The 26,521-nt window shown below is 43.3% G+C and overlaps 1 protein-coding gene across 2 annotated transcripts; it reads right to left on the bottom strand.

Annotated features, from left to right (window-relative positions):
- Positions 1-244: 244 nt before the first annotated feature.
- Positions 245-26,521, bottom strand: LOC139553745 (cytospin-A). 2 transcript variants are annotated; one of them, XM_071366372.1, is made up of 12 exons: positions 26,177-26,347; positions 24,819-24,928; positions 22,905-23,879; positions 22,637-22,710; positions 9,162-9,724; positions 6,562-6,658; positions 6,303-6,369; positions 6,006-6,178; positions 3,634-3,750; positions 2,755-2,854; positions 1,010-1,069; positions 758-895 (listed from the first exon to the last, which is right to left on the bottom strand). In XM_071366372.1, exons 2-11 carry the CDS (start codon positions 24,856-24,858, stop codon positions 1,044-1,046), a joined length of 2,232 nt encoding a protein of 743 aa, XP_071222473.1. In that variant the 5' UTR covers positions 24,859-24,928; positions 26,177-26,347; the 3' UTR covers positions 758-895; positions 1,010-1,043. The 2 variants fall into 2 exon arrangements, with proteins under 2 accessions (XP_071222472.1, XP_071222473.1); XM_071366371.1 differs by lacking the exon at positions 2,755-2,854 and having other exon boundaries at positions 245-895; positions 26,177-26,521.

The raw sequence follows: 26,521 nt of genomic DNA, 5'->3' as shown, positions 1-26,521 counted from the left end.
TGTCTCTGTGTGATTATGGTTCTTCTGTAATAATCTTTGAAAAAACCTTTCAATTATTACATTTGTTTTGATCACAGTACTAATCACTACAATGGCTATAACTTGTCAACTTCAAAGACCCCAGTAGATGGAGACAAAGACCATACTAACCAAGGCCTCCCCTATAATTTCCCAAGTCATGTCACTGTAATAAAGCACTTCAGTCTCCCTGCTGGACAGCACTGTACAGAACAAAAAGAGATCGTTAGCTTTATATTGCCCATTTTATTTATTCTGCATCTTTGGCAACATAGTCAGCGTTCACATTTTAGTTACATATAAGAATCAATGGATTGCTAGACAGGGAGACTGCATCCATACAACTCCTTTTCCCCCTTCCTCCTTTAAATTACAATCATCAAAGTGCTTATTAAAAGTGCATATTTACAGAGTGCTAAAACGGATAGAAAATATGAACATGTTTTAAATGGAAGACTGTGGTACTAAAGGCACTGGACACAGATCAGCAGCTTTAGATGGCACTGCTGAGAAAAAGTTTAGGAGTCAAGCAAAGGTTTGGTATGATAAGATCAGTTACTTTGTGTAACCTTCTGATGGGGTCCCAGTGTAGACATTTACAGCAACCTGCACCTGCACTCTTGACCAGAAGGGGGCTCTGTTGTGCCAACAAAGCCTAACTTTCTCTACATGGCTATCAATGACCATATCAGCTAGTAGAGGAGTGACTCCCACTCCCCATCCTTCCACCAATAGCAGTGAACTGTACCTCCCGCCGAGGTTTCCCTCAAGCACACAGTACTGGGCGTTACATCTCAAAGTGACGGTACATGCACTCCACGTATCCCAGAACTCTTTGCCAGTCTGGTCCTCCGGCTCTCAGCATCTCCTCCATGGTCTGTAAAACACAGATGACTTCAATACTGCAGCATTCACTGTTGAGTTTTTTCATACAAGCATACAACAAACTTGACAGTCTTTAAATAACACAAGTTCTGATTAACAGACTCACCAGTGATGTTGTGATTCCAACATTCTCTCCCGTCTTAAATGCCAGGCTGAGGTTCTCGCTCTATGGATAAAACAAGCAGCACCATGTCTGACAGGCAAATAACTGGGTGAGTGTGCAATGCATGTGTGTGTTACCTAGGACTGTTCCGGTGACCGTACTACCGCCACACCGGCGTTCACGAGTCATGACCACAGTCAAATTCCATGTGATCATTTAGTCACAGTAACTAGGCTTCTCCATGAGAGCCCATGAACTCATGTTGCGCCACATTTCTATAAGCTATGCAACTGTGTGAGGAAACAGAGTTGATGGCCTCTATTAAAAAGAGGAGTATGCCATCAGCTTTCTATAGGCTAGGCCTACTATATTTATTTCTCTTTTTTTAATGCACATTGCTTTGTGTTACAACAGGAGTAGTCTACCTGGCTGGCATGAAAATTAACCACGGGAAAAGCATCCTCCATTCGCTATTTAAGTGCATAAGGATGCCATGTATTTTTCCCCCTGCCTGTTCGACAGGTGCATGATAATGGTCCATTCTATATGAAAACTAATTTCAAAACTAAAGAAAATATGAAATTGAGTTTGATGGTGACAATATTATCACTTCTGAATGATGTATTATCACTTGTGAATAATGCCCAGACAAGAAACAGCGATTACCTTTTTGTGACTTTATCAAATCATAGTTGCACGCATCGTGTAGCCTAGCTCATAGGCCTATATATTTAGTTAAGGTTTGTATCACAACTAAAGTGGCCAAATAACTCCAAACATGGTGTATAGGCCTAGGACCCCTGGAAAACAATCAGAGCACGAAGCCTAGTGAAACGTGTTCTTATAAGCCCAGTCATTGAGCAATCGCGTGTGAAAACAGAGTTTTGACTGACCACTATTTAAAAGACGATCCCAGCTTGCTCGTACTGCTATATTTATTGAAATTAAGCACATTAATCCCCTTTACAACAGGGCATACATAGAATGCAAAAGGGGGGGTGCACTCAATATTTGGAAGATGCTCCTGATGTTTGGTATACTCAGTGTGCACTAATATAAAAGTTGCACTCCCCCATTTTGCCCTCAGATCAGCCTTTGGGGAATGGACTCAACAAGGTGTCAACAGCTTTCCACAGGGATTCTGGCCCATTTTGACTCCAATGCTTCCCACAGTTGTCAAGTTGGCTGGATGTCCTTTGGGTGGTGGATCATTCTTGATAGACACGGAAAACTGTTGAGCGTGACAAACCCAGAAGCGGTGCAGTTCTTGACACAAACCGGTGCGCCTGGAACTTACTACCATACCCCATTCAAAGGCACTTAAATGTATTGTCTTGCACATTCACCCTCTGAATGGCACAAATACACAATCCATGCTTTAAATTGTCTCAAGGCTTAAAAATCCTTCTTTAACTGGTCTTCCCTTCATCTACACTGATTGAAGTGACATCAATAAGGGATCATAGGTTTCACATGGATTTACCTGGTCAGGCTATGTAATGAAAAGAGAAGGTGTTATTGATGTTTGTATACTCAGTGTATATTAGTAAGCTATATGTAAAGACCATATAAGATTAAGAATAGTCTGATGGAGGGCCTCCCGAGTGGGGCAGCGGTCTAAGCCACTGCATCGGGAGTCCCATGGGGGGCACACAATAGCCCACCGTCATCGGGGTTAGGGGAGGGTTTGGCCAGGGGGGGCTTTACTTGACACATCATACTCTAGCGACTCCTCGTGGCGGGCTGACCTCGGTCGTCAGTTGAACGGTGTTTCCTCCGACACATTGGTGTGGCTGGCTTCCAGGTTAAGCGGGCGGGTGTTGGGGAGTTGCAGCGATGAGACAAGATCTAAATAAAACAATTTAAAATAAAGATTTGTTTTATGGGTGAGAATATTATCAAGTGCTTGTCAAATTGCGAATGAGAGACTGATGAAGTGTGTGCAGCCTGCGCAAGAAATAGAGCAGAGCTCATGCCTTTCATGCAACTTTTTTCAAATCATCATTAGAGTCGCATCATGCAGTCTTAGAATGTACTAAACATCTAAACATATAGCCTAACATTTGTATCACAACTAAAGTTACATAATTAACTCTAAATTAAGCATAGAGGACCTGTTTCCTTGTAAACGACTCAACACAAAATAGCCGCATGTGCACACTCCATCTGGAAATCGTTTGGGTAAAATATGATTTATTAATTTTTTTCCAGCTATGTTCAATTATATTCTTCATACTATAAAATAATGCCATGGAATTCTAAGCAAGTCTGCTAAATGAACTAGTGTACCCCACAGCCATATGACATAGCAAGATCAGAGCCTAACATAAGGACAACTCAGAATATGCTATTGTGTTCTTTTGAAATAGACTACATTTTCTTCATATCATGTTTCTTTAGACCTGTCTAAAATAAATAATGGCTTTATTGTGATGGTCTAGCTGACATTAAATGGATGTACATGTTCCAAAAGTCCGCATCAGTAGCTTGTAGGCTGTGTGTGGAAGCCTGGAGATGCTAAACGTGTTTATGTTCATTAACGGTCAATTGCCGTGAGACCGGCAGATTTGGATGAAAATCAACGTTTGACAGAATTTCATAACCGCCACAGCCCTAGTATTACCCACCTTGTTGTCAGGGCTAAGGGTGCAGTAGGGGATGTGTGAGGGGAGGTAGGTGTGGTACACAGCACAGAAGGCCAGACCATCCGCCCAGCTACTGCTGAAGTTAGTGATGTCAATATTCTGTCAATAGAGAAAGTGAGCGGGGGCAGAGAAAGGGTAAAGACACCACCATAATGAGTGTTGACTGATTACATCTGGACAACATTCTCTTTACATCAGAGTCCCAAAGCATTCTTTCTCCTGACCCTGTTCAACACACACACACTAGGGATGGGCGATGTCAACCTTTGTCATATCGTGAATATGTACCCATAAAACATTGTGATGAGCGATGCTATCGCCCCCCCTACTAAAATAAATAAATAATACAAATCTGCTAAAATTACTATTGGGCTGCAGCGCGAAATCAAATCAAACTGGACGAATCAAGTCGAAAGATAATGTTGTTGAAAGCCTGGTCAGAGGCCAAGTGCAGACAATGGCAAATCTTTTATATAATTCCTTTCTGGTGGAGGAGCAGAAAAAGCTTTTTGTGTGTGTGTGTGTGTGTGTGTGTGTGTGTGTGTGTGTGTGTGTGTGTGTGTGTGTGTGTGTGTGTGTGTGTGTGTGTGTGTGTGTGTGTGTGTGTGGCACGCACATGATGATGCAGTGACTGTGATGAGGAACAGCTGTCTTACAGTAGTGAGCGCTAGGTTACAGGACTATATCAAGTGCTGGATAGAAGCAGTCTACAGTCTTCAGTACTGGATAATTCTTGCTTTATTTGCATCATAAAGTAGAAAAATAAATGATATTGTTTGTTCCATCTCTCATAAAGCTGTGGATGAAAGTAGCCTACAGTATGCCTAGACTTAGGCTATAGACTTTTCTTGTTCTTTTTGAACAATACCTTAGACTAGAATATTTAGGAAATGAGCTAATGTTCTTAACTTACATTTTTCTTAAAGCTTTTATGATCAGCCTAGGAGGATAGGTTATTGGCCATTTGGTTTAACGTCGCACGGAGGGATTTTCACGGGCCGCATGGATAATTAAGTCTTAATAAGCTTAAACTTGTCATTAGATTGTTCTATAGGCTATTGATATTGTTTGTTCTCTCTCATTATTAGTCCTCTGGTTACTAGTGCTGAGCGATTAACCAAAATGTTTTTAAACAACTAATTGACTAACGTGGTTTCAATTACTTGAATTCCATTCCGTACTTTTTTTCCCTGTGAGCTCAATGGCACATTTTGCTGCAGTTTCTCTACAGATAAATCAGATAATCTGCCCAAACTGTGCGATGTAGTAGGGAGTTGTAGTTTCCAACAGGCCAATGTTCTACATAGTTTAACGTAGAAAACTTGATAATTAACTACTATGTCAGATCTGTGCGATCAAGAGGGTACACAGAGAGCAGTTTCTTTGTGAGGTATCTCTACCTGAAAATACATGATCTAAGGGATTGATAGTTGGTATTCAGCAGTCATAAAAGTACGCCTTATTTACTTTGAAGAAGTACAAAATAGTGATTTTGTCAGAAAGCATAGCCGGCAGCTCTATAGATATGAGATGACGTGGAATGGAATTATTATATATTTTTTAAATATTTAACCTTTATTTAACTAGAAAAGTCTGTAAATAAGAATTTGTTCTTAACTATGACGGCCTACACCGGCCAAACCCAGATGTCAGTGTTCTGCCATGGCCAGCGAAGAGCCCGGATCTCAATCCCATTGAGCACGTCTGGGACCTGTTGGATCAGAGGGTGAGGGCTAGAGCCACCCCCCCCCTTATAATCGAACCAAAACCAAACTGACCTCAAAAGGCACTAATCGCTCAGCACTACTGGCTACCTTAAGTTTTTAAGCTGTTCAAATAACTTTGAGATGGAACGCTGTTTCATTCATTGTTTGATCGGGAGAAAGCCATGCATAAAACGATGAAGCATAGCCTTCTGTCATATTCATAGCCTATCGAATGGAGAGAGAAAGGAATATAGGCAAAGTCATTTTTTTAAACAGCTTGACATAAGATAGTTAAGGAATGTCTGTTATAAAAGAATATATAGGTTCAGGCTACTATAGCCTGATGCCCATGCATCTGACAGAGAGAGAAACTATACTTTCTGACTGGACATTTTGTGCTGCTTTTGTGGAATTCTCCGCTCTGTCTGGCCTTCATTCCTCTCGTGTTCTGTAGGCCTATAGAACATATGTATAGAAATAAACTATAGCAAATAGGAAAAGACAAATTACTCAGAATGTCACGTGTGAATCCCTGCGAGACTACGTTTTGGGTCACATCACGATGTCATCGCCAATCATCGTCGATAGACGATGCTATCATAATAAATCGCCCAACCCTAACACACACACACACACACGTTACAGTACCTTGTAGCCCTGAGTGCGGCTCTGACACCAGCGCAGAAGAGAGTTCCTCTTGGAGCCTCCATGGCGGCGTAGGAGCAGATTAAAGCCATCCTGAGACCTGGTCTTAGAGGTCGTGTTAGGGGGCAGCTCTGCCAGGGCAGAGTTGTACTGGTTCAATGCCTCCTCCCGTTTCCCTGGAACACACATATATGTCAATAGAAAGGGATTTACCTCATTTCCGTTACTAGACATAAGAGCAACATGGAATGGTGAGCGTCCTGACACATGGGTGATTGTGGAACACACACAGAAACACACCTGTGTGAGTGCTGGACCAGCTGTCTTGCCATTCTAGCCCTTTTCTTCCTCTGGTTTGGCTTTGGTTCTGAAAGGATACACCATACAGTATATATTCCTACGCAATAACATAGCATACATTCCTTTCAAATTCTAGTAGATCAGAAAACACACTGACTAATGCGATGATGCCACCTTTTGGAACAGTAATAGCGTTACATATTTCCAGAGGTATGACACACAGACAAGCAGTTAGACCCCAACTTTTAAGTGGTCTCACCTTGTTTGTAGATCCAGCTATTGTGGCAGTATTGGACTGGGATGTTCCATTCATTACAGCAGGGGAGTCTGAAGATGCGGGTAGTCTGGAAAGGCTTCTGTGAAATCAAGAAATGTGCTTTGCTATTATTGGATGAACTCAACTCACACAGCCACACTGAGCAGAGAAGAACCATTTGTTGTTCCAACTTATCAGGGGTCAGACATGAGAGCAAAGCCAACTGTTGTTGATACACTTTATTCTCAGTTCATGTTTAAAAAATATATCAAAGCCGAAAATAATGATTATTTTTTAATAATCTAACTGAAAGCATAGTAGTAGAGCACAGTTTTAACATGGTTTTTACAAATCCATGTCCTCAAGTGCCCTGCCTGTTAATCTCTGTTCCATTACAGCAGTCCAAAATCGGTCTGGATTGCTTTATGTTAGAATAGCCAGCTATATAAATCATGGACATTAACCTTCATTACAAGCATAAGGCTGAGCGTAAGTTCATGTATAGGGCTCCGGGCAGCCGAGCGGAAATGGAGGAAAACTCGCCTCCCTGCGGACCTGGCATCCTTTCACTCCCTCCTCTCTACATTCTCCTCTTCTGTCTCTGCTGCTAAAGCCACTTTCTACCACTCTAAATTCCAAGCATCTGCCTCTAACCCTAGGAAGCTCTTTGCCACCTTCTCCTCCCTCCTGAAACCTCCCCCCCCCCCCCCCTCCTCCCTCTCTGCGGATGACTTCGTCAACCATTTTGAAAAGAAGGTCGACGACATCCGATCCTCGTTTGCTAAGTCAAACGACACCGCTGGTTCTGCTCACACTGTCCTACCCTGTGCTTTGACCTCTTTCTCCCCTCTCTCTCCAGATGAAATCTCGCGTCTTGTGACGGCCGGCCGCCCAACAACCTGCCCGCTTGACCCTATCCCCTCCTCTCTTCTCCAGACCATTTCCGGAGACCTTCTCCCTTACCTCACCTCGCTCATCAACTCATCCTTGACCGCTGGCTACGTCCCTTCCGCCTTCAAGAGAGCGAGAGTTGCACCCCTTCTGAAAAAACCTACACTCGATCCCTCTGATGTCAACAACTACAGACCAGTATCCCTTCTTTCTTTTCTCTCCAAAACTCTTGAACGTGCCGTCCTTGGCCAGCTCTCCTGCTATCTCTCTCAGAATGACCTTCTTGATCCAAATCAGTCAGGTTTCAAGACTAGTCATTCAACTGAGACTGCTCTTCTCTGTGTCACGGAGGCGCTCCGCACTGCTAAAGCTAACTCTCTCTCCTCTGCTCTCATCCTTCTAGACCTATCGGCTGCCTTTGATACTGTGAACCATCAGATCCTCCTCTCCACCCTCTCCGAGTTGGGCATCTCCGGCGCGGCCCACGCTTGGATTGCGTCCTACCTGACAGGTCGCTCCTACCAGGTGGCGTGGCGAGAATCTGTCTCCGCACCACGTGCTCTCACCACTGGTGTCCCCCAGGGCTCTGTTCTAGGCCCTCTCCTATTCTCGCTATACACCAAGTCACTTGGCTCTGTCATATCCTCACATGGTCTCTCCTATCATTGCTATGCAGACGACACACAATTAATCTTCTCCTTTCCCCCTTCTGATAACCAGGTGGCGAATCGCATCTCTGCATGTCTGGCAGACATATCAGTGTGGATGACGGATCACCACCTCAAGCTGAACCTCGGCAAGACGGAGCTGCTCTTCCTCCCGGGGAAGGACTGCCCGTTCCATGATCTTGCCATCACGGTTGACAACTCCATTGTGTCCTCCTCCCAGAGCGCTAAGAACCTTGGCGTGATCCTGGACAACACCCTGTCGTTCTCAACCAACATCAAGGCGGTGACCCGTTCCTGTAGGTTCATGCTCTACAACATTCGCAGAGTACGACCCTGCCTCACACAGGAAGCGGCGCAGGTCCTAATCCAGGCACTTGTCATCTCCCGTCTGGATTACTGCAACTCGCTGTTGGCTGGGCTCCCTGCCTGTGCGATTAAACCCCTACAACTCATCCAGAACGCCGCAGCCCGTCTGGTGTTCAACCTTCCCAAGTTCTCTCACGTCACCCCGCTCCTCCGCTCTCTCCACTGGCTTCCAGTTGAAGCTCGCATCCGCTACAAGACCATGGTGCTTGCCTACGGAGCTGTGAGGGGAACGGCACCTCCGTACCTTCAGGCTCTGATCAGGCCCTACACCCAAACAAGGGCACTGCGTTCATCCACCTCTGGCCTGCTCGCCTCCCTACCTCTGAGGAAGTACAGCTCCCGCTCAGCCCAGTCAAAACTGTTCGCTGCTCTGGCACCCCAATGGTGGAACAAACTCCCCCACGACGCCAGGTCAGCGGAATCAATCACCACCTTCCGGAGACACCTGAAACCCCACCTCTTTAAGGAATACCTAGGATAGGATAAAGTAATCCTTCTAACCCCACCCCCCCCCTTAGAGTTAGATGCACTATTGTAAAGTGGTTGTTCCACTGGACATCATAAGGTGAATGCACCAACTTGTAAGTCGCTCTGGATAAGAGCGTCTGCTAAATGACTTAAATGTAAATGTTAAATGTAGTTGAAATCATACAAACAGGAAGTCATCGTGGTACTCACCTTGCCCTCTCCTGTGTGACTATCCTCCGTGTCTCCCTCATGCTACACCCTTCCTCTCCACTCCTCTCCTCATTGGTCACGTTCCTCAAGTACCTGTTGGCCACGCTCTTAGTGTCTGTTCGAGCCTCTTTCACACTTATATTCTTATTCCCTTCTTCCTGGCTCCTCTTCTCCATCTTGTCATCTCCTCTTCCTCGGCCAAACCTGCTGATCCCCCTCTCCCTTCCCCGGTGTCCCCCCTCCTGGGTCTCCAGTGTGCTGGTCTCCCCAGTAGCCATCTCCATACCCTGGGTCTTGGCTTGAGCCTGGGCCTGTCCTGGTCCCTGGTTCTGGGTGAGGTGGACCAGTCTCTGCCTGCTCTCCCTCAGCTCTCCTCTCAGGCTGACCAGCTGCCCATCAGTCTCTTTCTGTCTCTGCTGGGCAGCCTCCAGCTCGCGCTCTGTATCCATCTGAGCCGCTCTGAGCGTGTTCAGCTCCTCCTCGGCCTCGGCCCTCAGCCGGTCAGCCACTGCTACCGCCACCTGCAGGTCAGACTGGAACTGGTGCCACTCCACACGCTCCGTCTGCAGGAAGGAAGACACTAACAGTTAGGTACTATGAAGAACAATCCAAAGGTTGAATCACGTGTGTTAGTGCTGGGCTGGAACAAACATATGTATAGTCCGCAGCTCAAGGCCTGGAGTTAACTAATTCGGTCTTAAAGTTTATTTCTATATTCACACCCAGAGTGCAAGCCTTTAATATCTTTGATTTCATATGACATCATTTCCATATAAATTTTTCTGCCAGCATCACATTATACACAGCACTGGGCCTCTAGAGACTATGAGCTATTTAGTGATCAAATATCCATTTGGGATTCATAAATCTGACTCAAATATTGGACAGAATGAGAGGCAAGCTTTTGCAAGTTTAGAGGAGTGGCACTACGGAATCAAATGAGCCACATCGGGACCCTGTGCCAAGGGGTTGTTCTAAGTGACAAGGTGGCGCTGACAGACATGGAAGCTCTGCTTCTAGCTCCTAAGCACTTTGCTACACCGCAATAACATCTGCTAAATGTGTGTGACCAATAAAATTGTATTTTGATTTAAATAGCCCTGGCCCCATTCAGGTGCTCAGATCAGATCCACTAACCTGGAATGTAGTGTTAACAGCTCTTACTCCCAAGGGTTTTTGATGCACTGAGATTATTGATAAATTTGTAAGGAAACATATACAAGTTCAAACAGGGAAAGGAAATCAGAGCATTATTGCTAAATTTCAAAGGAAACAGCAGGTTAGTGGTTTTCATCATGACTCTTGTTCTGGAGGCAGTTCTGCAGTGGTCACTAGCTGGCATACCCACAAAGTCATACCATCTGATTTTAAACCTAACCCTAACTTTAACCACAATGCTAACCCTAACTTTAACCACAATGCTAACCCTAACCATCATTTAAGATCAAAAAGCACATTTAAAGCCAATTATCTCAGAATCATCTTTTTGCAGATAGAACCTTCTAGTCCCAAGCTCTCATATTGAGAAAAGCTTTTGAGAGCAGACATCCCTATAATGATGGAAATAGAGGACTAACCAGCTCCAAAGCAGTCAGGTAACATACAGATGGACTCGGTTCGTGAACATTGCAATGTGACCCGCAGAGTGACGTGGGAGTGTGGAGGAGTTGGGTCGTTTGGTAATTAAATGAAGAATGGATAGAGACGTGGAGGAGGAGGAGAAGAGACGGAGAAACTGGAGCCAACTCATTTCCTCATCTGACCAGCGACTCAAGACCACAGCTGGGGCCAATTATGCAGTCACTGGAGACACACACAGAACATATTCTCTTCCACCCCCTCTCGATAACACACACCTCCCTTCTTTGTCTTTTCCCTTCGAACACAGCCATAAAGTGAAGTTCACCCCTCTCTCGAACACAAACTTTACAGCATGTAAAACCACACAAACACTGAACAACCCATTCCTACATTCGTTGATTCAAAGCCACAAACACACAGCCTCACACAGAGTTTAAACTGCCTTGTTATGGCAGCAGAGACAAACTACTTTTTATTGGTACACATGATGCAACTCATAACGCCAGATGGGAGAAAAAAGACAACGTGGGAAACCATTAGGCTACTAAAGAATGTGGTGGTTTAGACTATGTTCTGAATCCTGTCTGTACAGCTAACTAACTGTCAGTGTCCAACTAGGGTATGTCTTAGAAGGGAAACAGGATGGGACACTCCTTAACTCAAAGATAACACTGTTGATTTCCCCCCAGACACACACTCTCTCTATATATATCCCTGAGGTACTGACATAGTGACCCACCACAGGCACAGATGCTGACTCTCATACACTGATTCATGCACAGTCTCTCTGGGAGTGTTGAGCTTATTCCAGATGTGTGTTTCTCGGTTGGTGTGTTTGTGCGTGTGAGAGAGAGAGAGAAAGAACCATCCATCTGTCCCCACGCCTCAGTTTACGTCCACACCCAGACTCCCTAACGCGTACTTGGGGAAACATCCTCACTCTGCCGTGGCTCTGCAGCTTTCCACATTCACTGGGGTGTGTTGAACAACCAGTTCCCATACACTCTGATACTCATTAAGAGACTGCCTCACTCCCTCTACTTACAAGGCCTATGGATACACTCACCCACACACCTAGAGAAAAGACATACTGCTTATACCTCTCCCATATACGCACACACACTACCTTCTCCCCAGCCTCCACCATTTTTTACGCATTGCAAATTAGACACAGAACCTTCATTTGGCATGTAAACATGTTCAACCCCAGCCTCTTGAGTTTTTGGAGCCAAAACCAAATAGCTCATTCCAGGAAATCTGCAGCACTGTCCACCTGGAACTGATCCCAGAGCAGACCTGAGAGCTATTAAATCCTCGGGATCAGCCCACCCACCAACCAACCACACGGACAGGCACAATGAATGGGGGGAGACAGGGAGGATAGCATGGGGGGGATAAGAGACAGGATCAACAGTTGTGAAGTAATTGTTGTAGTTTCTGTGCTGAAGGAGGGAGGGTTGGTGAGAGAGCAGCGGTGAACCCTCAAATGTCCAGAGAGAGAGGCACAGGAGCGAGAGAGTGAGGTACATTTACAGTTTAGTAATTTAGCAGACGCTCTTATCCAGAGTGACTTAAAAGGAGAAATTGAGGTTAAGTGCCTTTGCTCGGTTACTGGACCAATGCTCCTAACCGCTAAGGTACCTGCCGCACACACAGACACAGAGAGACAGAGAGACAGAGAGACAGAGAGACAGAGAGAGAGAGAGAGAGAGAGAGAGAGAGAGAGAGAGAGAGAGAGAGAGAGATCATTCAGATCATCAGCCTACATATGCTGAGGTAACCTCTGGCAAAAGACACCTAGAACAATCAGAGATAGGAGAGGTGCGCCAACTACTGCAACTAATATGCAGACTACTGAGCTAGACAGACCCTTTAATTCACGGGCACACACACACACAGGGTTGCAGATTGCATTGTACTTATTTTTTGTGCAGTCTTATTCCATTCTTATTAATTTGTTTACAACTATTCTTAATTTTATTGGCACCAGTATAATAATAATATGTATATATAATGGTGTGTGTATGTATGTATGTATGTATGTATGTATGTATGTATGTATGTATGTATGTATGTATGTATGTATGTATGTATGTATGTGTATGTGTGTATATGTATATATATATGTATGTATGTGTATATATATATATATATATATATATATATATATATATATATATATATATATATATATATATATATATATTATTTTGTATTGTTTTCAATGTACTTTACTCAAACCAGTGAATATCACTTATTATAAATGAGATCATTAACTATCAGCTCTTGGAATATCCAGGGACTTTACTCTTCACATTTTGGTTATAAAACAACAAATCCAGAATTGATTAAAAACATCAAAGGACAGGACATCATAATCCTACTGGAAACATGGTGTCGTGGAGACATAGATACTCAGTGTCCCTCAGGCTATAGGGAAAGTTTACTACCATCAATCAAACATAAAAATGTTAAACGGGGCCGAGACTCAGGTGGAATCATCATTTGGCATAAGCAGGACTTGGCACTGAATGAAATGAAAAAAGGTACCAGTCACATTTGGCTAAAACTTAACAAAGGTACAATCTATTGTGACAATGATGTGTACATATGTGCAGCTTATGCTCCTCCTTCAGATTCACCATATTATGATGATCAGTTTTTTGACAATCTCCATACAGAAATCATTACATTTAAGGCAGAGGGTAAAGTGCTTCTTTGTGGAGATTTCAATGCAAGAACAGGTTCTGAGCCTGACTACACTGATGCGGGAGGTAACCACCACATATTTGGTCACCCCTCCTTGTACAGCAGCCCTATTATAAATAATAGAAACAGTCCTGACCAAATACTGAACAAAAATGGGAAGGAGTTAGTGCATCTCTGTCGAGCCTTAGGCCTGTACATGCTTAATGGTAGAATCAGAGGGGACTCTTTAGGTCAGTTTACTTACTGCTCAGCTCTTGGGACAAGTGTAGTCGATTATGCCATCACGGACATTGACCCCTCCTCCATTAGTGCATTCACTGTCAGACCACAGACACCATTGTCAGATCACAGTCAGATCAACGTGTTTTTGAAGAAATTAACCGGCAATATTCATTCAAAAAAACTGCCCAATAAACTCTTCAACATAAACCAATCATACAGATGGGCTCCAAACAGTGCAGAGGGATTCATTGAAACATTGAACTCAAAAGAAATGATGAACTCTATACAGTTTTTCAATAACTCACAATACCAAAACAATAAAGATGGTGTCAATTCGGCTACTCTAAACATCAACTGCATATTCCAAAAAGCAGCATCAAAAGCAAATTTGAGAAAACCAAAGAAATGCAACATCAGAAACAAAAAACAAAATGTTTCTGACAAATGGTTTGATAATGAATGTAAAACAATTAGAAAACACCTAAGACAAATGTCAAACAAAAAACATAAGCAGCAAAACAACCCAGAGCTACGATATGAATACTTTGAAACTCTGAAACAGTATAAACATACACTGAAACGCAAGAAACTGGATTATACCAACAAGACACTTGATGAAATTGAAAACGCAATTGACCAAAATCAGTTCTGGGACATGTGGAACAATTTAAGCACAACAAAGCCACAAGAATTAGCCATACAAGATGTAGGAATTTGGAAAACTTATTTTGATAATCTATACAAAAACATCCCACAAAAAGACTTAAAACAGAACCAATTAGAAATTAAAGAAAAATTGAAAATCCTTGAATCAGTCATTAAAAATAACCAAAATCCATTAGATTACCCAATAACCCAACAAGAACTAAATGAAAAGCTCAAATCTATTAAATCAAAGAAGGCTTGTGGTCTAGACAACATCAGAAATGAAATGCTGAAAAACAGCACACCTGAGTTGCAAAATGCTGTGCTTAAATTGTTCAACATGGTTTTAACTTCTGGCTGCTTCCCTGATGTCTGGAACCAGGGGCTCATCTCCCCTATCCACAAAAGTGGAGACAAATCAGACCCCAATAATTACAGGGGAATTTGTGTAAACAGTAACTTGGGAAAGGTTTTCTGTAGCATTTTGAATTCAAGAATCCAAACCTTTCTTCAAGAAAAAAATGTAATAACTAAATGTCAAATTGGCTTTCTCCCTAACCATCGCACTACTGACCATATATACACCTTACACACACTAATTAATAAACACGTCCACCAAAAAAAAGAGGGCAAAATCTTTGCTTGCTTTATTGACTTTAAAAAAGCATTTGATTCTATTTGGCACGAAGGGCTATTCTACAAAATTCTACAAAGTGGGCTTGGTGGTAAGGTGTATGACTTAATAAAATGTATGTACACAGAAAATAAGTGTGCAATAAAAATCAAAAACCAAAGAACAGAATTCTTTTCACAATGTCGAGGTGTGAGACAAGGCTGTAGTTTGAGTCCAAATCTTTTCAACATTTATATCAATGAATTAGCAGACATGTTGGACCATTCTCCAGCCCCAGGACTCACACTATTTGACACAGAGGTGAAATACCTGCTATATGCTGATGACTTGGTACTTCTATCACCAACCAAAGAAGGTCTTCAACAGAACATTAATATTCTAGAGCAATATTGCCATAATTGGGCCCTGGCAGTAAATTTCCCAAAAACTAAAATCATGATTTTCCAAAAACAAAACAGATGTCAGAAACACAAATATAAATTCACCCTGAACAACACCATAATTGAACACACAAAAAATTACACCTACCTTGGTCTGACCATATCTGCATCGGGAAACTTTAATATGGCAGTGAATGCACTCAAAGAAAAAGCCCGCAGAGCATTGTATGCAATAAAAATGAAATTATTCAAAATCAACATCCCAATTAGAATTTGGACCAAAATATTTGACAGTGTAATCCTACCAATAGCTCTTTACGGAAGTGAGGTTTGGGGGCCACTCAATAAACTGGACTTTAAAATGTGGGACAAACATCCAATTGAAACCCTACATGCAGAATTCTGTCGGAAAATCCTACAAGTCCAGAGAAATACACCAACTAATGCATGTAGGGCAGAATTGGGCCGCTTTCCAGTAATAATGAAAATACAGAAAAGATCATTAAAATTTTGGCTACATCTAAATTCAAGTCCAAATTCGAGTCTGCAATTTAAAGCACTTCAAACCCAAGAACTGAGCCCAGAAACGAGCCCACTCAGTCAGCTGGTGTTGGACCTAACCAACCAAGCTGACACCGGCACTGCTTCAAAAGAAAGAATTCCAATAAACAAAATCATGAACCAATCAAAGGACTCATATTTACAACATTGGAAAAACGAAACAAAATCCCAAAGCCGACTAAATTGCTATCTGACCCTAAACAGAGAATATGAATTGGCTGAATATCTCTACTCTGTCAGAGATTCGAAGCAGAGACAGATCCTTACCAAGTACAGGCTGAGTGACCACCGATTGGCAATAGAAACCGGCAGACATAAAAAGACATGGCTACCCAAAGAGGAGCGTGTATGTGGTCACTGCACGACAGGGGAGGTAGAAACAGAGATGCACTTTCTCCTTTACTGTGATAAATATTCCTCACCAAGAGATTCATTATTCACAGAAATGACTACATTTATTCCAAATTTTAACTTATTAAACCCAGAGGAAAAACTAAAAATACTCATGGGCGAAGGAGCAATGGCTCCTCTTGCAGCCAAATATGTATTTGCCTGCCATAGCCTGAGGGACACTGAATAATAACATCTGCATAGTAAGCAGTAACTTACTTATTATGACTGTTATTGTTATTACTGTTATTAGTATTATTATTGTTGTTTATCATTCCAAATAGTAATGGTATGGGTGGTAATGATAGCAGTTTAATGATAGTGGTGGTGGTAGTGGTGCATTACACCATACATTACATTCGACTATTGACTGTTACCATTTTATTGTTACTATTTTTTATATTTAATTTTGTATTATTATTTACTGCCATTCTATATTATTATTTGTCATTGTTTTAATTGTATTACAATGTATATTGTATACATTGTTGCTTTGGCAATATTGACACAATGTTTTTCATGCCAATAAAGCAGCTTGAATTTGAGAGAGAGAGAGAGAGAAAGAGAGAGAGAGAGAAAGAGAGAAAGAGAGAAAGAGAGAAAGAGAGAAAGAGAGAAAGAGAGAAAGAGAGAGAGAGAGAGAGAGAGAGAGAGAGAGAGAGAGAGAGAGAGACACAGAGAGAGAGAGACACAGAGAGAGAGAGACACAGAGAGAGAGAGACACAGAGAGAGAGAGAGACACAGAGAGAGAGAGACACAGAGAGAGATGTATGACCATATTAGAGACACATATTTCCCTCAGATTACACAGATCCACAATTAGACAACAAACCCGATTTTGATCAACTCCATATCTACTGGGTGAAATACCAGTGTGCCATCACAGCAGCAAGATTTGTGAACTGTTGCCACAAGAAAAGGTCAACCCATATTTATGCTTATTTATTTTCCCTTTTGTACATCGTTACAACACATATATATATATATATAAATAATATGACATTTGTAATGTATTTATTCTTTTGGAACTTCTGAGAGTGTAATTTTTACTGCTCATTTTTATTGTTTATTTCACTTTTGTATATTATCTACTTCACTTGCTTTGGCAATGTTAACATATGTTTCCCATGCCAATAAAGCCCTTAAATTGAATTTGAATTGAAAGAGAGGTACAGGGAAAGAGAGATAGGTGAAAAGAGAGAGAGGTAGAGAGATGCACAGGGAGAGAGAGTGAGGCCCAGGGAAAGAGAGAGAGGTAGAGAGTAGAGGTCGACCGATTATGGCCGATTAATTAGGGCCGATTTCAAGTTTTCATAACAATCAGTAACCGGCATTTTTGGACGCAGATTATGGCAGATTACATTGCACTCCACGAGGAGACTGCGTGGCAGGCTGACCACCTGATACCCGAGTGCAGCAAGGAGCCAAGGTAAGTTTCTAGCTAGCATTAAACTTATCTTATAAAAATAAGTTTAATATTTAGTGTTAGCAGGCAATATTTAGTGTTAGCAGGCAATATTAACTAGGGAAATTGTGTCACTTCTCTTGCCTTCATTGCACGCAGAGTCAGGATATATGACACAGTTTGAGCCACCTGGCTCGTTGCGAACTAATTTGTCAGAATTTTACATAATTATGACATAACATGGAAGTTTGTGCAATGTAACAGCAATATTTAGATTTAGGGTTGCCACCCATTCGATAAAATACGTAACGGTCCGTATTTCACTGAAAGAATAAATGTTTTGTTTTCGAAATTATAGTTTCCAAATTTTACCATATTAATGACCTAAGGCTCGTACTTCTGTGTTTATTATATTAGAATTAAGTCTATGATTTGATATAACAGTCTGACTGAGCGGTGGTAGGCAGCAGCAGGCTCGTAAGCATTCATTCAAACTTTACTGCGTTTGCCAGCAGCTCTTAGCAATGCTTGATCACAGTGCTGTTTATGACTTCAAGCCTATCAACTCCTGAGATTAGGCTGGCAATACTAAAATGCCTATTAGAACATCAAATAGTCAAACGTATATGAAATACAAATGGTATAGAGAGAAATAGTCGGCGCATCATAATTCCTATAATAACTGCAACTGAATAATTTCTTTCCTGGGAATATTGAACCTCCAGCTTTCATATGTTCTGAGCAAGGAACTTAAACGTTAGCTTTTTTACATGGCACATATTGCACTTTTACTTTCTTCTCCAACACTGTTTTTGCATTATTTAAACCAAATTGAGCATGTTTCATTATTTATTTGAGACTAAATAGATGTTATTTCTGTATTATATTAAGTTAAAATAAAAGTGTTCATTGGTCATTCAGTATTGTTGTAATTGTCATTATATATATACAGTGGGGAGAACAAGTATTTGATACACTGCCGATTTTGCAGGTTTTCCTACTTACAAAGCATGTAGAGGTCTGTAATTTTTATCATAGGTACACTTCAACTGTGAGAGACGGAATCTAAAACAAATATCCAGAAAATCACATTGTATGATTTTTAAGTAATTAATTTGCATTTTATTGCATGAAATAAGTATTTGATACATCAGAAAAGCAGAACTTAATATTTGGTACAGAAACCTTTGTTTGCAATTACAGAGATCATACATTTCCTGTAGTTCTTGACCAGGTTTGCACACACTGCAGCAGGGATTTTGGCCCACTCCTCCATACAGACCTTCTCCAGATCCTTCAGGTTTGGGGGCTGTCGCTGGGCAATACGGACTTTCAGCTCCCTCCAAAGATTTTCTATTGGGTTCAGGTCTGGAGACTGGCTAGGCCACTCCAGGACCTTGAGATGCTTCTTACGGAGCCACTCCTTAGTTGCCCTGGCTGTGTGTTTCGGGTCGTTGTCATGCTGGAAGACCCAGCCACGACCCATCTTCAATGCTCTTACTGAGGGAAGGAGGTTGTTGGCCAAGATCTCGCGATACATGGCCCCATCCATCCTCCCCTCAATACGGTGCATTCGCCCTGTCCCCTTTGCAGAAAAGCATCCCCAAAGAATGATGTTTCCACCTCCATGCTTCACGGTTGAGATGGTGTTCTTGGGGTTGTACTCATCCTTCTTTTTCCTCCAAACACGGCGAGTGGAGTTTAGACCAAAAAGCTATATTTTTGTCTCATCAGACCACATGACCTTCTCCCATTCCTCCTCTGGATCATCCAGATGGTCATTGGCAAACTTCAGAAGGGCCTGGACATGCGCTGGCTTGAGCAGGGGGACCTTGCGTGCGCTGCAGGATTTTAATCCATGACGGCGTAGTGTGTTACTAATGGTTTTCTTTGAGACTGTGGTCCCAGCTCTCTTCAGGTCATTGACCAGATCCTGCCGTGTAGTTCTGGGCTGATCCCTCACCTTCCTCATGATCATTGATGCCCCACGAGGTGAGATCTTGCATGGAGCCCCAGACCAAGGGTGATTGACCGTCATCTTGAACTTCTTCCATTTTCTAATAATTGCGCCAACAGTTGTTGCCTTCTCACCAAGCTGCTTGCCTATTGTCCTGTAGTCCATCCTAGCCTTGTGCAGGTCTACAATTTTATCCCTGATGTCCTTACACAGCTCTCTGGTCTTGGCCATTGTGGAGAGGTTGGAGTCTGTTTGATTGAGTGTGTGGACAGGTGTCTTTTATATAGGTATCGAGTTCAAACAGGTGCAGTTAATACAGGTAATGAGTGGAGAACAGGAGAGCTTCTTAAAGAAAAACGAACAGGTCTGTGAGAGCCGGAATTCTTACTGGTTGGTAGGTGATCAAATACTTATGTCATGCAATAAAATGCAAATTAATTACTTAAAAATCATACAATGTGATTTTCTGGATTTTTGTTTTAGATTCCGTCTCTCACAGTTGAAGTGTAACTATGATAAAAATTACAGACCTCTACATGCTTTGTAAGTAGGAAAACCTGCAAAATCGGCAGTGTATCAAATACTTGTTCTCCCCACTGTATATATAAATAAAAACCGGCTTTTTTTGGTCCTCCACTAATCGGTATCGGCGTTGGAAAATCATATTCGGTCGACCGCTAGAAGAGAGGTAGAGAAAGCGAGGTATAGAGAGAGAGGTAGAGAGAAGCACAGGGAGAGAGAGCGAGGCCCAGGGAAAGAGAGAGAGGAAGAGAGAGGTAGTGACGGAGAGGTAGAGAGAAGCACAGAGAGAGAGCGAGGCCCAGGGAAAGGGTAAACACTGCAGCCCGACACCCACATCTCAGCCAAGACTCTCAATGTGTCTGATCTCTCTCCCCATTCTCTCTCTCTAGCGCACACACACACACCAACAATAGTCAGTCAGTCTCTCCATTCTCTCAGTCTAACACAGTCTGAATATATCCACTAACACCACCAAACAAAACAAGTTTTGTCTCCGACAGCTGAATGCAGCCCACCTCCTCCACACATCTCTGTCTCTCTCTGAAAGTACATTAACGCTTTTATCACTTATATTACACAACTGAGTCAACAGTGTTAGAAACACTGAATTTAATATTTAGGGTTAGAGGTTCTCTCTCACTGGAGCCCGTCTCTCTTGGCTTTCCCCAGCTCAGTCTATCTGTCTTGGGCCTCTACAGATATGTTGAAGAGTTCAGGGAAGGAGAGGAAATGATAGAAAGAGATGGAAGGAAGTAGAAAAAGAGAGGATGGTAGGAAAAGAGAGAGGGATGGAGGGAGTAGGGCTTGTGTTCCATCTTCCCAATCTGTAGCAGATCAGGAAAAGATGTGAGCCCCTGCAAAGAATAATAATTATGGTGGGTCAAGGTTTGGAATGGGCTTTTGACAGGAAATTACCAGATTTAAAAAAAATCTGAATTGGAATCTCTTGGGAGCCTCTTTGGGTTGTCTGAGCAACGCTCAAAGAATTTAAACTTCCATCTTCCCTACCTTGTCTTTCTACACACCATCTAGCCTCTTCAACACAGGAGCCTGTGATAGTGCGTTGGGCAAGGGGGGGGGGCAAAATTATATCAGAGCATTTCCTCCTGGGCCTCTCAGGATGGGTCTAGGACAGGAAGAGGCCTATTAGCAGGACCACGTCTCCCAGAGGACCTTGCTCTGATCCATTTCTGGGTGGAGATGACAGGGTCTTTTGTTGTTATCTCCTGAACTCCGATGTTACAAGCGGTGAAACCCAGCCCTGACCTCTGCCTCAGGGTGGTGTCATTTCCTGTTTACATTTCTAAACTTATCCACACCCCCATTCTCATCAACAGGGCTGCAGTGGAGCAGGTTGAGAGCTTCAAGTTCCTTGGTGTCCACATCACCAACAAACTAACATGGTCCAAGCACAACCAAGACAGTCGTGAAGAGGGCATGACAAAACCTATTCAGGAGACTGATTTGACATGGGTCCTCAGATCCTCAAAAGGTTCTACAGCTGCACCATCGAGAGCATCCTGACTGGTTGCATCACTGCCTGGTATGGCAACTGCTCAGCCACAAGGCACTTCAGAGGGTACTACGAACGGCCCAGTACATCTCTGGGGCCAAGCTTCCTGCCATCCAGGACCTCTATACCAGGCGGTGTCAGAGGAAGGCCCTAAAAATTGTCAAAGACTCCAGCCACCCTAGTCATAGACTGTTCTCTCTGCTACCGGACGGCAAGCGGTACCGGAGCGCCAAGTCTAGGTCCAATAGGCTTCTAAACAGCTTCTACACCCAAGCCATAAGACTCCTGAACACATTAACCAATTGGCTACCCAGACTGTTTGCATTGCCCCCCCCTTTTACACCGCTGCTACTCTCTGTTGTTATCATCTATACATAGTCACTTTAATAACTCTACCTACATGTACATATTACCTCAACTAACCAGTGCCCCCACACAGACTCTGTACCGGTACCCCCCTGTATATAGTCTCACTATTGTTATTTTACTGCTGCTCTTTAATTACTTGTTACTTTTATTCCTATCCGTATTTTTTTAAACTGCATTGTTGGTTAAGGGCTCATAAGTAAGCATGTGACTAATAAAATTTGATTTGATTAAAACTGAAGGTAGTTTTCCCAACCTAAAAACACACCTGGGCTTCAGTACTTAGATTAATAGGAAAACAATCTGTCATGTTCTACTGTCTAAATTTGTAGCCATGATGAGCCTCACTCCAGATCTACTTGTGCTTTAGCCAACTGTTCTCTACAGTGTTCCTTTGGTATTATGCCAAATGTGCTGCATGGCATGACAACAATAGTCAGAAGAATTGGCTAAAGCCTAATCAGATCTGGAACTAGACTGAAGCTGAAGGGTTACATTATGTAAAATCAGTTTCCTGATTTGGAAACAGGACATCTCCTGTCGTAAGGTAAGTTAAGTGTTTATTGGGATGTCTTGTTGGTGTTTCTCACCTGCATGGTCTCCTGCAGACTCTGGACCTCAGCGGTCAACTCCTGGCGCTCCACTAGCAGATGCTTCAACACATCTGACAGAGGGAGGGGAGGGAGAAAAAGGAGAGAGTAAGCGCGAGAGAGGGAGGAGGACAGAAAGATGCATTTGGTAGTAGTTATTCATATAATTCAGAGGTATGACATCATGCATTTCATAATGGGGGATTATTTTAGGCATTGCTATAAAGAGGGAGTGGTAATGTTTATGTACATGATGTGCTGCTTTTACCTGCGCTGTTTAGTGTTGCATACTGACTGGGACTGAGACCCAGTGCTGTCCTACACTCCTCCACCAGCCTCTCAATCTCACCCTGGTTGTCTGCAGCCCCATGGTGCTCCAGCGTGGTCAGGCTCAGCCCACTGTCCTTCTCGCTCTGCCCCGAGGGGCTGACCAGGCTAATCGGGCTGGCCGAGGACAGGGAGCTACCCAGGGATGAAGGAGTCTTGGTGGGGCTCATCGATGAGCTCTTCCCCTGGGGTACAGGGATCCTGGGACTAGACCTGGTGGGGCCTCCATTACACCCCATCACAACCCACCCTTCAGGCACTGCTGCATTACTTCCTGTCCTTCCTTGCAGGGAGATAAACCCAGGACCAATCACAGAGTAGCCTGGGCTGATGGGCAGGAGTCTCTTCCCACTTAGGGCTGGGGCTGTGACTGGTGCTGGAGTTGGGGCTAGGGCTGTGACTGGTGCTGGGCTTTGGGCTGTGACTGGTACTGGGGATAGGGCTGTGACTGGTACTGGGGATAGGGCTGTGACTGGTACTGGGGATAGGGCTGTGACTGGTACTGGGGATAGGGCTGTGACTGGTACTGGGGATAGGGCTGTGACTGGTACCGGGGATAGGGCTGTGACTGGTACTGGGGATAGGGCTGTGACTGGTACTGGTAATAGGGCTGTGACTGGTACTGGTACTGGGGATAGGGCTGTGACTGGTACTGGGGATAGGGCTGTGACTGGTACCGGGGATAGGGCTGTGACTGGTACTGGGGATAGGGCTGTGACTGGTACTGGTAATAGGGCTGTGACTGGTACTGGTACTGGGGATAGGGCTGTGACTGGTACTGGTACTGGGGATAGGGCTGTGACTGGTACTGGGGCTGCCGGCCGGCCTGGTGTAGAGGGTGTGATCGGAGTAAGAGCAGGCAGGGTGGAGGTCACTGGAGAAGTAGGAGGGGTTTGGAACAAATCCAAGCTGGGCCCTGGAGAGAATAAGAGCAACGACGCACGAGTGTGAGGGTGAGTGAGGGACACGTACAGATGGTCAGAGAGACAGGCAGACTGACAGAGACTGTGAGAGATTGAGTGCGGTGGTCACTGGTTGGGCATGCAGAGCTGCCAGGATGACTAAACCAGAACATTAACCCCGTACAATACCCAGGCTGTCATTCCGGATGAATGGGCAATTGCTCATCAGGAGACACATTCCTCTGCTCTGTGCTGCTGATCTACACCACCACTGACCCCGTCCTCCTCTGTCCTTCGCTTGAACAGACCTTCTCTAGGTTTAATGGATATTATCACTGATAGAGTTCAACTAAACAAGTTATTGAAAGTGATGCATCATGATCAGGTAAATATCAATCCACATCAAAAACAGAGTGAAGGGCCATAACTCCCCACTTCCACCGCTGCCTTTATGTACCTATTCCAAGCCATAGTGTGCTCGTGTGTGTGTGTGTCCGCCAGCATTAGGCTTGCCATGATTAAGCCGTTGCCCTTGTGCAGAGCTGGGGAATTCTGCCGATTCATCACAGCTGGGGCAGCAGAGCCTGACGAATCACAAGAGGATGCGAGGAGAATGAGCCCAGCCAAGCCAAGATTTCTACCCTCTGGCTTACACACACACACACACACACACACTTTGTGTTCCCCAATCTCCTGTCTCTTCCCCTCTTCTTGTCTCATTCCTTCTCTCTATTCATGTCAGTCTCTGTCCATCCCCCCTCCTGTCTCCTTTCGGTCTTTCCACCGGCGACTATTTCCACCGGCGACTAAAAGCTTAAATATAATGCGAGTCTCAAGGTATGTTGTCTTTGTTCTCTGTAAGAAAAGTCAATAAAGACTTGTTCAGCACAGCAAGGGGGGTTGACAGGTTAATTAAGTGAGGTGTGTGTGTATTGTTGGGGGGCAGAGGGTACCTGTGGGTCCATGGCCGTCCTTGCTGGAGAAGGTACCCATGATGCAGTGGGAAAGTGGGCAACACACCAGTGGCTCTCAGTCAGGACAGAGCAGAGGCTGCAGAGGAGACCTGCACACAACAATCAGTAGGATTAATCTCCAATATGACACTGCACAATTATGTCATGTTCCACAAGGGAAATTATGCACCAATGAATCGGTCATCACTTCTCTAATCATACACATAGCACTCAGTGGCATAACACATTTGAGGGGCCCCGCAAGGTCTGGGGGGAAAATAACGAACTTCAAACAGATCTACACATTTGGCCATGGGGCAAAAAGAAACATGTGCAGTTACATAGCTAATATCATGCCATTCTACACATTTTGGCATGAGGCTGAGAGAAAACGTAGCAGTTTATTTTTTTGTGGTGGCTGCAGGGTGTGTGGTAAGCCAGTGATAGTGCTTCTCTAATCACTTGATATGATTAGAGAAGTGCTATGGAAAAAGGCTACTTTGTTTCACATGTAAACCAATCACTTGAACCTGACCCTCTAGTCTAGCATATTGAATGCCCAGTAAGACAGAGAGATCGTGCATCCAGACTAAACATTACACACCCTAGAATCTACGCCATGTTCATTTGAATGTTCATTTGAATTTGTTGTAGTACCTGTGGTGTAAATCAAAGCCTACAACAAAATAAACTACATTTTAGTGAGAGGGATATACCAGGAGACAGAATAGAACCCCACAACTTCTTATCATTAGCACAGAAAACAAACGATTTCATATCCAAAGTAAATTTGCATACATTTTAATTACAGAAGACAATAGACATAAGTCTATTTACATTAGTAGTAGTAGTAGTAATAATAAAAATCGGTGCTGGTATCCTATGTTAGGTTGTGTACTCGTGTGAGTGCGTAACATCAGTCCAAAGGAGAGTGCCAATACATGAGGCACTGGCAGTACTCAATCCAAATTTGTAGCCGACTAATGATGGTCACTCAAACCTCAATGGCTTTTGGGCGTTTGCATTGTTCTCGCATTTTAAATGAACACGAAGGCCTTTAATAATCAAGATTTTAAATTGGATTGATAAACCGAATGAAGTTTCATGCATGTAGTCCTAGACGTACAGAACCGCACCTTAATCTAATTAATGTAGCCTAGGAGGGCAACCCAAGTCGTCCCATAAAAATATTTATTCAGAAACTATCAGAAAATATCCAAGGAATTACATAAGCAAACATTGTTGTTCTACCAACACAAAACCAGTTTCAAAAGAAGTTGGCTGATATGTTCTTTCTTTCCAAACAGTGACGCATGCATCAAACGTTTTACTCTGCGAAAAAAGTAACTATACACAACCTTTAAAGTAGAATAATTTCTTTTTTTAATCGATTTATTTTCCTCCTCGTGGAAATATAGTCCGTGTGTTGTCTTTTCTTCCCTCTGTAGCCTACCGCGCATTGGACCCGTCTTTGTCAATGCGGTGGAGTTGAGCACAACGAAAGAGTCGGGACGAAGTAGCCAAGCGCACCAACTCCACTTGTTCTCGGTGGAGATGACATATAAACTCCCGTTTCTCTCATGAAAACACCCAATATGTCATGTGATTATTTTATAACAGAACTGAATGCATCTTTATCAACTTTATACAGGCCTAACTTTCTCTAACTTTGATCCATTCTTCTCTGATGTCCTTTAAATTCT

Source organism: Salvelinus alpinus, chromosome 25, assembly GCF_045679555.1.
Source record: "Salvelinus alpinus chromosome 25, SLU_Salpinus.1, whole genome shotgun sequence".
NCBI classification, from domain to species: domain Eukaryota; kingdom Metazoa; phylum Chordata; class Actinopteri; order Salmoniformes; family Salmonidae; genus Salvelinus; species Salvelinus alpinus.
Note: the sequence above shows the minus strand (reverse complement) of the source record. Positions and strands in the feature narration are given on the sequence as shown.